The sequence below is a fragment of the Siphateles boraxobius genome, unplaced genomic scaffold (genome assembly GCF_051911475.1).
Source record: "Siphateles boraxobius isolate OS27281-9 unplaced genomic scaffold, OSU_SipBor_1 211, whole genome shotgun sequence".
NCBI lineage: Eukaryota > Metazoa > Chordata > Actinopteri > Cypriniformes > Leuciscidae > Siphateles > Siphateles boraxobius.
This window is the reverse complement of record NW_027508824.1, coordinates 20,001-34,355: the sequence shown is the minus strand read 5'-3', so window position 1 is coordinate 34,355 and position 14,355 is coordinate 20,001. Positions and strand designations below refer to the sequence as shown.

Genomic DNA, 14,355 nt, shown 5'->3' with positions numbered 1-14,355 from the left:
ATCAACGTTTAATTCTATCTGGGTCTCGACTCCAATCGACGTCCCCTAATGTCTCCAATTGACGTTTAATTCTATCTGGGTCTTGACTCCAATTTGTCGTCCCCTAACGTCTCCAATAGACGTTTAATTCTATCTGGGTCTCGACTCCAATCGATATCCCCTAACGTCTCCAATCGATGTTTAATTCTATCTGGGTCTCGACTCCAATCGACATCCCCTAACATCTCCAACAGACGTTTAATTCTATCTGGGTCTCGACTCCAATCGACGTCCCCTAACGTCTCCAATAGACGTTTTATTCTATCTGGGCCTCGACTCCAATCGACGTCACCTAACGTCTCCAATCGACGCTTAATTCTATCTGGGCCTCGACTCCAATCGACGTCCCCTAACGTCTCAAATCGATGTTTAATTCTATCTGGGTCTCGACTCCAATCGACGTCCCCTAACGTCTCCAACAGACGTATAATTCAATCTGGGTCTCGACTCCAATCGACGTCCCCTAACGTCTCCAATAGACGTTTAATTGTATCTGGGTCTCGTCTCCTATCTATCACTTGTTCCCCTAACTAACTTATTTCCTTCCCTAACTGACTTGCTTCCTGCGCAGGAATAATCGACAAACAGACTTCAGCAAATGTCCTTTAAATGCTTTAATCACGGCCGGGAGAGTACTCGAGCAGTTCCCAGAGCATCTCTCCCAAGAAGAAGCAAGGCCGGAGGATCTCAGATAAATTCCATTGAAAATCCCACCAGTAAACACGAATACAACAGTTTTTATAAAATAAGGGAATGGGCGAAGTTACATGATACATTACATAATTTCCCAACAATTTGATTGGTTCTTCAAACTCTCCTGTTACTTAGGTAGGAGCAAATTCTGTTTTTGTTGATTACTAATAACAAGGTTTCAATAACGGTTACAATCATAAAAAGAAGATGAAAACAGTTTGCTGCGAGGGAAGTGGTAGGAAAATAGAGGAAATTGTGTGTGAAAACTGCACTTGTTTTTTTTTTCTGCTTTGCCTCAGGTTTAGTGTTGTCCATGATGCCCTCAACCCATTTTGGTGATAAAATGCAGTATTGACTGATGGGCATTTGATTATTTATTTACATTGTCTGTACAATTGTTATTATAAATATGTTGTGTATATTTTTATTTACATTTATTTGGCTATATACACAACAGAAACATAACCATTTGCATTGCACATACAGTCACATTGTACATTGTAGTAAGAATGCATAACTAATTTTGCAAATAACTTTTAATGATGTTTTATTAACAAAGTTCGGGAGGAGCACGTTCAGAAAATTAAACCTAATTAAACACACGTGGAGCACACTCAGACAATCAAACCTAATTGGACACGGGTGGAGAATACTCTGCTAATCAACTCAATCAACAGACTTTTGAAAAATTTGTTTTCAGTGCATGGCTTATTTAAAAACGCCAGGAGCGTGACAAGGCGCTGAGCATCTATCCATACTGAAACCTGCTGGGTTTTTTCTGGATGGCAAGAGTTGAAAAATGCACAATTTTGGTTCAAATGCAGTGCTAATCACTGTCACTTTTTACCTAGCCCAGGGCTCCAGAATAACTTTTTTTTGAAGCCCCTGACTGAACATTTTAGGAAGGCAAGCCCGAAAATTTAGGGGCACACCATAAATCAGCTTGCAATGCAATTATTAAAATTTCCCCCAAAATAACTGTGATACTGACAAATTATTTAATAATAAATAGACTTAAGGTACAGATATTACAATGTGCTGTTTTATTTTAAGTCAGTTCACTTATTTATTTATTTTATAAAAAAAATGTTTAGATTTTTTTTTATATCTATGGTTTATAACAGAGAACTCTGCGCCGAATCGGACTGTTTCAAACTGGATCTCGCAGTGATGTTGTTATTAATTCTGAGGCGAATTCAATGGATTTCTTCACTGGATCTCCAGAGTCTGGATCTCCTAGTAACGCTCCTGGCGTTTTTAAATAAGCCATGCACTGAAAACAAATTTTTCAGAATATGCTGACGTTAGGAAAAAACGCTTCGGTGGACACATGGCCTAAGACCACCAGTCTCTGGCATTTAGAACAGAGTCTACTTCAGGTGTAGAGTTTCATTTACTCTGAGCCTTTTGGCCTTGAGCTGTGAAGAGCCACGCGCCCTCACATTCATCACTGCCATAATCTGACATTAGAGGCTTGTACAACTTGTCCAGCAATTGTAACTCTCCCCTAGAGCTTCATTCAATAAGCTAATTAATCATTTTGAAGCGATACCCCTGGTATTGATTTTATGCTGCTGTGATTTGTTTTGCATCTACTCACATCTAGAGATGTGGCATCAGGAACCGTTTGAATCGCTGATATTAGGGCGCAACTATTTTTTAGATGTTTCAAAGCTTGATTTCCTGGTGGATTGCAACTGCAAAATCATTCAATTTTACCTTTTCACAGCTTGTCTCGGAGAAACATCCATTTAAAAAAATAACTTCAGGGTTTATAAGCATTGTGCATCCCAACATGAATCAAGTTTTGCCAGTTATGATGCTTGATTGAATGAATGGTAATGATTTTTTGAGTGAGTGAGTTCGCATTATTCACACTGTTGTGAAAAAAAGACAAAAAGTAATTTGCTATGATGGCTTTTTGTTTCATGTTTCCTGGTATAACTTATGTAGGGCCCTATTTAATCCATCTTATTTTCCATTTTAAATTTGATGGATACCGTTTTTTTTCCCGTTGCCTGGATTTATTAAATTATAATATTTTTTAAATTTAATTATTTATGAAAAGCTTAACAAAATAAAATTTTCAGGGTCCTAACTGTTTAATTTCCCCCAAAATTCTCTTGCAGAGACGCACATAAAATGCAGACTCATATTTAAATAGCAGTCTTTTTGTGCTTTAATATTCACAGGAACTAGTCCATATCATGATATGATTAAATGTATAGCCTTTTGATTAATTCATTCAAATTTGGTCAAACTCTGTGACATTCCGCATTATAGTGAGCATTGATTTTTAATAACTGGATTTGTGTTTTGATGCGTGTTAAAGCATTACCCTGCCTTTAGATGCATTTCAATAGCATAAAATACCTTGTTGAAACTATAGGTTATACAAGTGAAATGCATATTGTACATTGTAGGAGGATGCGTGGCCTCCACTTTGTGTTTCCACTCAGTTTGTAGCATATCCATCACACCGTCTTCATTATCTCCTGCTAAATCGACTGCTAGGATTGCTGGGTAATGTGTGTGTGGTTAGTGCTTTCTTCTTTACATTGATGATTACCCCAGAAAGCTTCTTTATTGGTTTTTTAGAGGCCGGCTGTATCCACTCCTCCTCACTGACACAGATTAGAAGTGTTGAGCTGACAGGAGTGAGGGAAGAGATTTATTGTTTGCATTGCTACGACTCCTTGACTCTATTCTGTTCCCCCCATGGACAGATAATCAATAAACTGTGTCCACACGATGATGGGGCGTGCATGAATCCTCCTCGGCCAGTGTCGAGTGTGAATAAGCCCTTCACTACCACACACGCTTATATCCAATGCAGCTTGTGTTGAAGTGATTCTACAATGGACACCTATGCTCAAAATGTAGCTGAGTTTGGTGCTGCTAATACCATGGGCATGGGTTTGACTCCTAGCAAACATCACACACATATAGATAAAATATACACCTTGAAAGCAATGTAAGTCTAAAACTGATGTCAGGGTTTGGGTTGAGGAAAGTAGCGAGGACCTCAAATGCAGGAAAAGGGGTTTTTATTAATTTTAATGTCTGTAGTTTTTTTTAACACTTTACTCCTGTTTGTAGTTCTAACCGAATCCTCGTCCAACGCGCGATGGGTTGTAGGTAATATTAGCCGTTAGCGTGCGCATCGATCTGCACTTCGGAAATAGTAGACCATCCGGGTATCTTTGGAACACTCATTTCAACATACTACGATTTGGGACGTACTAATTCTACTTTCAAATACTATTTAGGACGGATAGTATTTGAATTGTGATTCACTGAAGGAGAATAAGGCCCCATCCACACTACTGCGTTTTAGTTTAGAAACGGAGAATTAAAACGAATACGATGTCCGTCCACACCAGCGTTTTTGCTGTGTATTAGAATTGATCTCCGTCCACATTAAAACGACTGAAAATGCAGATCAAGTGACCATTCACCTACACTGGGCGTGCGCGTGCCGGTGTTGTGCCGAATTTTGACCCCCGCCAAATTACTACCCCCCTAGCATTGGTAGGTTTAGGATTAGTTGTGGGGGAGGGGTTAGGATTGGGGAGGGGTTAGGATTAGGCAATCAGATACTGACTTCAACGAGGGGGGTAATAATTTGGCAGGGGGTCGAAATTCGGCACAACACCGGTGTAAACGGGAAACATATTGACTATTCCTCAGATTTCGTTTCAGATTACCCTAAGTTTGATAAGTGCCGATCTGGACATTCGAAAGTTTTCGCACCATTCCTCTTGAACCACAACTTCAACTTCAACTTCATTGTTAAATTATCTACTTCGCGTCGGGATCCTAATCAGCCTGTCGGGGTTGTATTCGCTATAACAACCGCCTCACTCTACACTATCCCTTACGTAAAATGCAGAATTTACTTGCGCTAGCGTAACTGGCTGTTGTTGTAAGTTTTCTTCCGTTGTATGACCCAATCAGAGAGCCAAGCGTGAGCCTCTGCGTCATCGTTTCTAAAGTCCTCCGTTTTGACCCGTCTTCTAGTGATGTGTCCTCCCGTATCGAGGCTTCAAAGCGTGTGTCGAGTAATCCGGGATGATTTCTGTGAAGCGCGTATCGAGGCTTGTGTCGGTGACGTATGTGGTGACGTTTGAAGCCTCGCGAGCCGCCTGTACCACGTGACTGCTTCAGGAAGTGGTTCGCGGTTTGGCGGTCTATTTGAAATATAAGGGCCAGCAAAATGCAATGGATTCCCCATCACATTTTGTGGACTTGGGACTTTGCGAGTTTGTTAGCGATCTATTCAAGCTTTTTTTTTTGCGATGGAACCATGGGATGTCATTATAATCACACTGCACGTTTTACATTTATTGTCCACTTGATGGCACAATAGAGCAAATGAAGCACCATGAAGCTTCGGCACATGAGTGAACCAATTGGATGGAACGCTTCAATGCTTTATGAAGCTTCATCTCGCCATCACTACCGTCTTCAATAAAACGAGAGATTTAAAATGCAAAACGGGGTCGGCAGCGTTTCTAAACTTTTCCGTTTTAGGTCTTCGTTTTTGCCGTTTTAGTCTGGACAAGAGGAGCAAACGTAGCAAAAGGTCTCCATCTCTAAACTAAAATGTAGTAGTGTGGATGGGGCCTAAATAGGGAAGCAAACAAAAGAGGGTAACGATGGAGGACAGGTGGGGAAAATGAATCAATAATCAGGTAACAAGATGGGAGGGGCTAGACAATCACAGGAGAGCACACGGCACAAGGAAACACATGACAAGCCAGGTGATCACACCAAACATGACTAAAACACTAGAACATGGCCAGTAAAACTAATCACAAGCTATGTGCTCACACAAAACAAGACATGAACACACAGCTAATGACAACACGAGTTCACACAAAACATGACAACATGAAAGCACACAGCCAGTGTGAAACACAAGATGCATGCAACACAGCACAAGACAAAACAGGAGTGTCAGGGCTCTGTCACAAAACCAAGAAATAGACGGCAGAAATGACAGAACCCTGACAAAGTTGTTTGTTGAAAAATCGTTTGATGTTTAAATTAATAAACGTTCATACATTTGGTTAAATTTGGTCTGTTTGACACGTTTGGGTGCAAGTGTCTAAATGTAAATATGCAGATGAAGTCTAAGCATGGTATACAAATCGTCTGTGCACGGATGATGACCTACTTTCTACATTTTTCTACATTATACAGCAAGCATGCACATACTGTACCTCACAATGGATCGTGAGCATCCATTTACAGTGTGATGGATAAATAGAAGCAATTTTAAAGATCTAACATATACTGCACATTATGTACACTTCAACAATTTTTTACAAATAGACTGTAAGACAGTATACAGTATGCTACACTGTTGTCAAACAATCTCATTACTTTACATATTACATATTATTTAATTTAGCAAGTGATATCCAGTTTCATCTGAAAAAAAGGTTAGTTTGTCAATGTTCTTGTTCTTTCTTTCTTTCTTCCTTTCTCTCTCTCTCTATATATATATATATATATATATATATATAGCACCATTTAATACAACAGGGTTTTGCCCAAAATGCTTCACAATTTTCTATCTGAAACAATAAGACAAACATGCAAAAATAACTTTTTAATTTCTATGTAAAAATCAAGATTAAGGAGGATCTTAAGATCACCATCAAATCAAAATGGACCATTCTTGGTTTTTTAATGGAATTTTTATTTTTTTGTTATAAATTATTTATGCGTGCACTTTTTTTTTATTCATGTGCCCTTATAATAATCAAAGATTGCAGCAATAGCAATCCACAACGATCCAATGATTCAATCAATTCCCGATGGACAAAATCAAGTCCCGTCTTACATTTTGTCTTGTTCGAGAGGCCGTTTCACTCAGATATACATCACAATAGGGAAGAAACGCATTGTAACTTCTGTTTCATTCTGACTTTAAAATTCTGTCATCATTTGCTCACCCTTATATCAGTCATGTGCAAGTCTTTCTTATGCAGAACACTCGAGGGAATTATTGAACAACATATGTCCCGAAAAGTAGTTTATATATTATTTGTACATATAAGTTGTGCAGAATGTGAATTAATTTCATCTTTTCTTTGAAGAGAGTCTACAATATCTGATGTACACCTGCATGCAAACAGGACATTTGCAGTTATTAGTATTCTGTTTGTAAATGGAGAACAGATAATGATTCTCTGGAAGGGTCCTTTAGTCTCAGGAGTGATTATATTAGTTCTATAAGGCTTTTAGTAATTGCCAAAGTAAATGTAGCAGCACAGAGGATTTCTGCATTATTTATTCATTTAACGGCTGCTTTTATCATAAGTGCTTCATGTTCTCCTGAGTATATAGCTGTTTTGTCTTGACTACTGTATTGCATGTAGATGCTTTTACCTCAGGGTTTACACTGCATCATAGGATCACCACTGATTTACACCAAGTTCACACCAAGAATAATACCCATAATGTTAACTATAACCATAAATATATTAGTGTCCACATCAACGCACAATAGCATTCTGTTTATTCTAAGCTTTTTTAAGGTTTGTCGCCTGCAACTTTAAATGATTGAGCTCTTAAAGCTGGATTGATCTGACAGGTTGTCAATGTTTTTATCAGCTGAAAAATAAAACTTTCTGAAAGTGATTCCAACGATATTGTTCCTCTGTGACACATTGTTATAGTTGTGGTGTATCTCATCTCCATACCGGCGTGATGACTCCGACCCATAACCAGATGAACTGGATAAATATTGTGAAAGTTCTGATCCAATCTGACTTCTGACCTATTATGCCGCCTAAATCATAATCATACACTGTTGGTTTGTTGGCCATAGGAGGACTGACCCCAGACTGAGCCTGGGTTCTCCCAAGGTTTTTTTCTCCATTCTGTCACTGATGGAGTTTTGGTTCCTTGCCACTGTCGCCTTTTTTTTTCCGCCTTTATTCGCCATTGGCTTTTGGCTTGCTTAGTTGGGGACATTTAACATTTAATTTTGAATTTAACAATACTATTACAACTTTACTTTCCTGTTATCTCCGTAAAGCTGCTTTGAAAGAATTTGTATTGTAAAAGCGCTATATAAATAAAGGTGACTTGACTTGGTGTAGACTCTGCTATTCTTTTATAATTAGAATGATTTTTTAAAACTATATATATATATATAGTTTATCTTGTTGCCTTCCAACTTTCCTTATTACTCTCTGATCTGTCTCTATGTGCTCTTAAAAAGAAAGCTTCCAATAGTATTTTTTTGCAACAAAGCCAGAGAAGAACTGTTCCTCTTAGATCCTCTCACAGAACAGTTCTTAAAAGAGCCATTTTTTCTTAGTGTGAAGAACATTTTAATAATCTAAAGAACGGTTCCAATTAAATAAGCTTTTGTGCAATGGAAAGATGTAAAAGGTTCTTAATGGAATGATTGATGGCAGTAAAGAACTTTTATTTTTAAGAGTCTATATCAGTGTGGTCTTCTAAAACTGAGTCTGGGTTATTTAGTGCAATATAACTTCATGTGATTAATTAATGTGTGAGTTTCAACACCATTTACCACCTTCCTTACACTATCAACAAGCAACCAATATTTGAACCAATTTTTTGTGTGTTTATATTGAACTTCACATCAATGTCTCCTTAAGTTTCCTCTTAATGTCTAGTTAAACATTTTGTTCATTGCATAAATAGTAACTAAAATAGTACAGTACGAAGCAAATTGTGTATGTTTTATTGCACACTACTTGCTTCTTTGGACCATTAGTCACACACACACACACACACACACACACACACACACACACACACACACACACACACACACACACACACACACACACACACACACACACACACACACACACACACACACACACACACACACACACACACACCATGTTTACTTGGAGACATTGCATAGATTTCTATTGTTTTTAACCCACTTACAAAATTAAAAAGTACCTTAACTAATTGAATGTATTTTAAAATGTAGTTGATTCCTGTGATGTCAAGGATGATTTATCAGCATCATTACTCCAGTCTTCAGTGTCACATGATCATTCAGAAATCATTCTAATACGCTGATTTGCTGCTCAAGAAATATTTCTTATTATTATCAATGTTAAAAACAGTTGTGTTGCTTAATAAACTGATATCTTTTTATATATTAGTAGGATTTTCTGATGAAAAGAAAGTTTAAAAAAGAGCATTCATTTGAAATAGAAATGTTAGGGTTAGTCAAAAAGTATATTTATTTTTAAACATGGCATTTCGATAATTTAATTTTCACGTCTTTTTCTACAAATCTGAGACCCACCACAAGCCGTTTGCAAATTTGAGGACATACGGGCCTTGCACTGCCAGTGTGAGGATGAATGGTCTGTCGAGAGATTCATCTATAAAACTCTGGTAACACAGTGGGATTTGTCAGGTCTCTCCGGGAACAGGATTATTATATGGTGTCTCAGAATGACCTGTCTTTAAGAGTAATTTTCTCTTCCTTGTTTGACCAGCACGCTCTCCCCAGTCAGTCCCTTTAACAAGCTCTACGATGACATCTCTGTCACAGCTGCTGCCTGTGGTCCTGTTAAAGTCAATATAATGGCACACCATTAACATTATCACAAATGGGAGGTGGGAATAGATAATATGATTTAAAAGAAAAACGATGGAGGCCTCACAGAGCACAGTTCAGTGTCATAAATCCTTATAAAGCTGAGAGGGACAGAGTGTTCGCTCACATTACTCAATTTTTAATGTCGTTCCGAACCGGTATGAGTTTTTTCTCCTGTAGAATATAAAAGGTGACGCTTTGCATAGTGTTCAATGAGGACAAACACAAATGAGATCTGTCAGACGGCATGAGTTTAATTAGATCTGCAGTCAGTTGCACAACATTAAAAAAATCCCTTAGAATAATAACTAAGGGTTTTCTTTTTTTGATTTATATTCTTATATTCTTTTTTTTAAACATCACTATAAAAAAGGTTTAAAGGTGCATTGTGTAATATTTTGTGTGTAAATCATAGAGTATAAATACATAATTATTTCAGGTCACCTTGCATGTGCAGCTTGTTTGAGATCTACTGACTTACACTTCGGTTATCAATAATATTCATCATGATATTTAGCTGTGATGTTCCAAAGCCCTGAATTTGTTTCTAAAAGTAGTTAATGTATGATTTTGTGGTTTATCCAGGATTGGTTAATGCTTAATATAATCAATTCCTCCCTTTAATTGCACAATATTTAATGTGTGTGTCTCTCACATAATCTCAATGGAAAATATATTCATCCCCATGCTTAAATTGTTCAACTCTTCAACCGCTTCTCCATTTTTGTCTTAACACACTGTCATTTTAGTTTTATAGTCGCAGAATTGCAAGCGAACACGTGACATACACTTTGCTTTATTACGGGCAGCTTTTTCAGAAATCTTTCTTTCTTGGTCTGCAGATTTTCTCTTGACTTTACCAGTTGCTTTTAACTTTCATTTCCTAATAACATTTCAGATTGTAGAAGCTGGAAGAACAAATTGTTTTGTGTTCGATTAGATTAGAGCAATTATCCTTATTTTCTTTGGATTTTTCTAGGTTTTGTCTGCTGAAATCACCCTGAGAGATTTGAAATGCTGAAAACGCCTAATGAATCAATTAACTTTTTAAAACTTGCAATAAAACACTAGTGGTCTCAAAAGAAATGCTCAAACTTTGGAAAGATATTGGAACAGAAATAGATTTCCCCCCTAACTAGTATTCTGTCCATTAAAAAGTTTCTGTAATATGGAGAGAAGTTTGTTCCCTGCAGAAATTGTCTTCACTTCTGTTCATTTAGAAAATCAGAACGATTAAGATGGACAGTTCAGTAAAGTGTCGTGGCTTATGCCTGCAAAAGAAAGTGTGTGATCACCTTTCCACTCTACTTCAGCTGAAATAATAACTTAAGCATAATGGGGAAACTGAGTTAGAATATCTGCAGACTTTTGTTCCTACAGTAAGTTCTCCTCGTCTTGCTTTATTACCTGCAGTGCTTCTGCTGTTATGATTCTATAGAAAACTCATATTTATTTCAAGAGCAGCTTTGCTGGACCTCTGAGCAGAAAGAAAACTGGTTGTTGTATTTTATTTCTTCAGGGTCGGATCTGCAAGATCCCTTTGCGCCTATCGAAAAATCTGTAGACCTGTTTTTGATTAAAAATTTAATATTTTTATCTTGTTTTTGGCTTTTTTTTACCATCTCATATGTCATATTTCATGTGGAAAGTGTTTTATTATGATACATTTTAAATTTAAATACATTTTACATTTTAAACAAACATGAGTAAACCCTACGGTTCAAAAGTTTAGGATATTTCTTTTCCTTTCTTTTTGAGAGATGTCTCTTAAACTCAGCAAAGCTTCATTTATTTGATCAAAAATACAATACAATTGTGAAATATTACTAACATTTTAAATAAACGTTTTCTATTTTAATATATTTTAAAATATAATTTATTCCTGTGATGGCAAAGCTGATTCTTCATTGTCACATGATCCTTCAGAAATCATTCTAATTGGCTGATTTGCTGCTCAAGAAAAACTTCCTATCAATGTTGAAAACAGTTTGATATTTTTGAGGAAACTTCTCCTTGAGGGTTCGTTGATAAATATTAAGGTCCAAAGGACATAATTTGTTTGATATAGAGCATTATAAATGTCTTTATTGTCACTCTGATAAATTTAATGTATTATAATGTAACATAATGTATTCATTGCTGAATAAAAGTATTAATTTCACAAAAACAAAACAAAAAAATGGTAGTTTTGTATATACAAATTATTGGTTTATTATTTTTGTGGTCATTTTTGAATCATTGTATGGTGCCATCTACTCCATGCGACCTAATCCAGGTATCCCTAATCTATCCTTAAAATCTGAGGTCAATGATTTATAGGAATTATATTCCAGGACCATCAGCAAAAGAAGGTTTATCGAGAATTATGTTCTGCTCATTGTTCTGATCATATTAATATCAGCCTTCAACCTGCTTGACTTCAAACCAATTCAACTAATTGACCGTTTTTCCAAACAGTTTGTACGTATAAGTTCATAATGATTGTGAGTTATACCACAGCAGACTGTCTATAAGTAAATTCACTGTTTACCTTCATGTTTTCTCACAGGAGAGGAGAATCTACTGGCAATTCTGAAAAGAAGATGGTGGAAGTACATGATTCTGGGATTGATTGATATAGAAGCCAATTACCTGGTCATTAAAGCCTACCAGTACACCACACTGACCAGCGTTCAGGTAGGTTTCACCCCAGCTAATGTTTATGAGTGTGTGTTTGTGCATTTTGAAAAGAAAGATTGTGAAAAGAAGCGAAAACGCAGTGGCTTGAAGCCTTTGTTATGCCTGTCCGATTGGCAGTTAAAGCTCGACTGTTTGCCTCACATTGCGCTTGTCATTTAATCTTCATTAAGGCACTGTAAGTGCTGAAAGAGCCTTATTCACGTCACTGCTAATGGTGTTTGATTAGTGGCCAGAGGAGGTCTCAATGATTATTAGAGATCCCAACAGAGAAAAAGATCGATTTTCTTCACTTCTCACTCTTCTATTGCCATCACCGACAGTCATTACAAGAGCCCTTGTGGATGCAAAGACTGTCATCAACTATTTGATAGAGAATGTGCTGGCATCCAGGCATATATTAGCCTAGTCTACTCTACCATTAGACACTCAATAAGACATCCAGACAGGCTTTTATCAGGTGTGAAGCTGTAGCTGAGAGGATCAGCTCAATCAGGATCAGATCAATAAGGATTTTATAATGTGCACAAAAGAGTACACAGCTTGAAACAAGAGTGTGTTGTTATTGATTTCTTTGCGATAAGATCCCACAGCATTATGATAGCATGTGACTACAGATGAATACAGATGCTGTTCGATATTTATACGCCCCAAAACACAAACAAACACCACAGAGGCATCATTCCCTCGCAAAATGTTTAAATGTTTTAAAAAATGTGCAACCTCTAATTGCAGTATCTTTGATATTTTTTATGCTTATTGTTTGAAAAAGGAGTTGTGGACGAAATCACACATTTAAAGGATTAGTTCACCTCCATGAGTTCACGGCACGTTGCGGATCAGCTCAATCCGAACAATTGTAGTTAAAAAGTATATATATATATATATATATATATATATATATAAAAAAAAAATTGTTTCGCTAGATAAGCCCCTCCTCCTCAGCTGATCGTGCACAGTCTGTTAAAGCACTTCAAAGACCTTTGAAACTGCATTGATTTGGACTTCAAAACGCTGGTTGTCACTGAAGTCCATTATTCAAAGAAAAAAACAGAAATGTTTTCCTCCAAAAATTTAATTTCTCTTCCACTGAGGAAAGAAAGACATGGATATCTTGGATGTCATTGGGGTGAGTAAATTATTAGGAAATTTTCATTTTGAGGTGAACTAATCCTTTAAGTGGCTAAATTTGGTAACCAGTTCTACTCGACCCAATTAAAGTGGGATTCACACTGGGTTTCTAGCGTGGGAGGCGGACGCGCTAACAAGGACGCTAAAGACCGCAGCCGTAGCGCCAGTCGCTAGTGCGCCTCTTGAGGCAAGGGGAGTGAGGTTTACACGCACAGCTCTTACTGGCCAACATAAGACAAAAATAATTATAATGCAAATCTCAAAGCTTCTCTATTCACTGAAACTGCATGATCACTGGCTGTCAAGTTTAGTTGCTGCATTTGTTTATTAAACACAGTAATACTGTATATTAGCTCAGTATCTGAATCTGATCCACTTGCAGGCAACTTTACTTCTAGATGAACATGATTTGCACATATATAATAAACTACTAAGTTGTTTGGGTCATGTCATATCTAGCCAGGACTACTTCAAAATAATAGGTGTATGACGTCCCTGCAAACATGCACTTATTGGTTTTCAAGAGTCCTATTTTTTTAACTCGCCCACTGCAACCAATCAGCAGGTACCGCCAGTTCAGCACTACTCCGGTGCCTACGCAGCACAACCTGTGCTCCTGACTTTAAAGCGTTATCTGTCTCTGTGTTCTCCGCCGAGCACAGAAGAGAGTTAGGTGTTCAGTTCATACCAGCGTCTGTGATCAGACAGCGGAAGCAGACGCATGTGCTCCTGCTGGTCAATCAAACGCTGAAACCCCGAAGAACGCCAGCAGAACTCTTAATCATTTACACTGCATTGTTTAAAACCAACTTTAGTATAAATACTGCAGATGTGCGATGCTTTGTTGTAAAAAAAACAATGTTAGATGAGCAAGCTTGAATTGCTACAGGGAACGTAGGAATTTATAAGCTGTTTGGTTTAAAACTGTTAGGGAATATGATTAAATGTGTTAATTCTTTATTATAATCACACCAAAATAATGTTAAATTGACATGGTAAAAGTAATATATTTTTTATGATAATTTAAAATAATATCAATTGATTTAAGTGTTCAAATGAACTTGTGAGCTATATTATAGTTTATAATGTCATTACATTTTGTCCTGTCTAAAATAGTTGGTTTCGGGGAAACTTGAGTGCAAGGTCTCCTGGATTCAAATTGTTTTTTTTATTTTTTACATTTCCGTATTGGATGGAAATGAGCA

General features: G+C 37.1%; 1 protein-coding gene across 1 annotated transcript in view; it reads left to right on the top strand.

The window, feature by feature from the left end:
• Positions 1-14,355, top strand: part of LOC143746150 (solute carrier family 35 member F1-like) — a gene marked incomplete at its 3' end in the record, with an annotated part of 88,470 nt that overhangs the window by 55,007 nt on the left and 19,108 nt on the right. Inside the window, 1 exon segment of the mRNA XM_077237910.1 lies at positions 11,892-12,019. Within this exon segment, the coding sequence (XP_077094025.1) occupies positions 11,892-12,019 (128 nt within the window).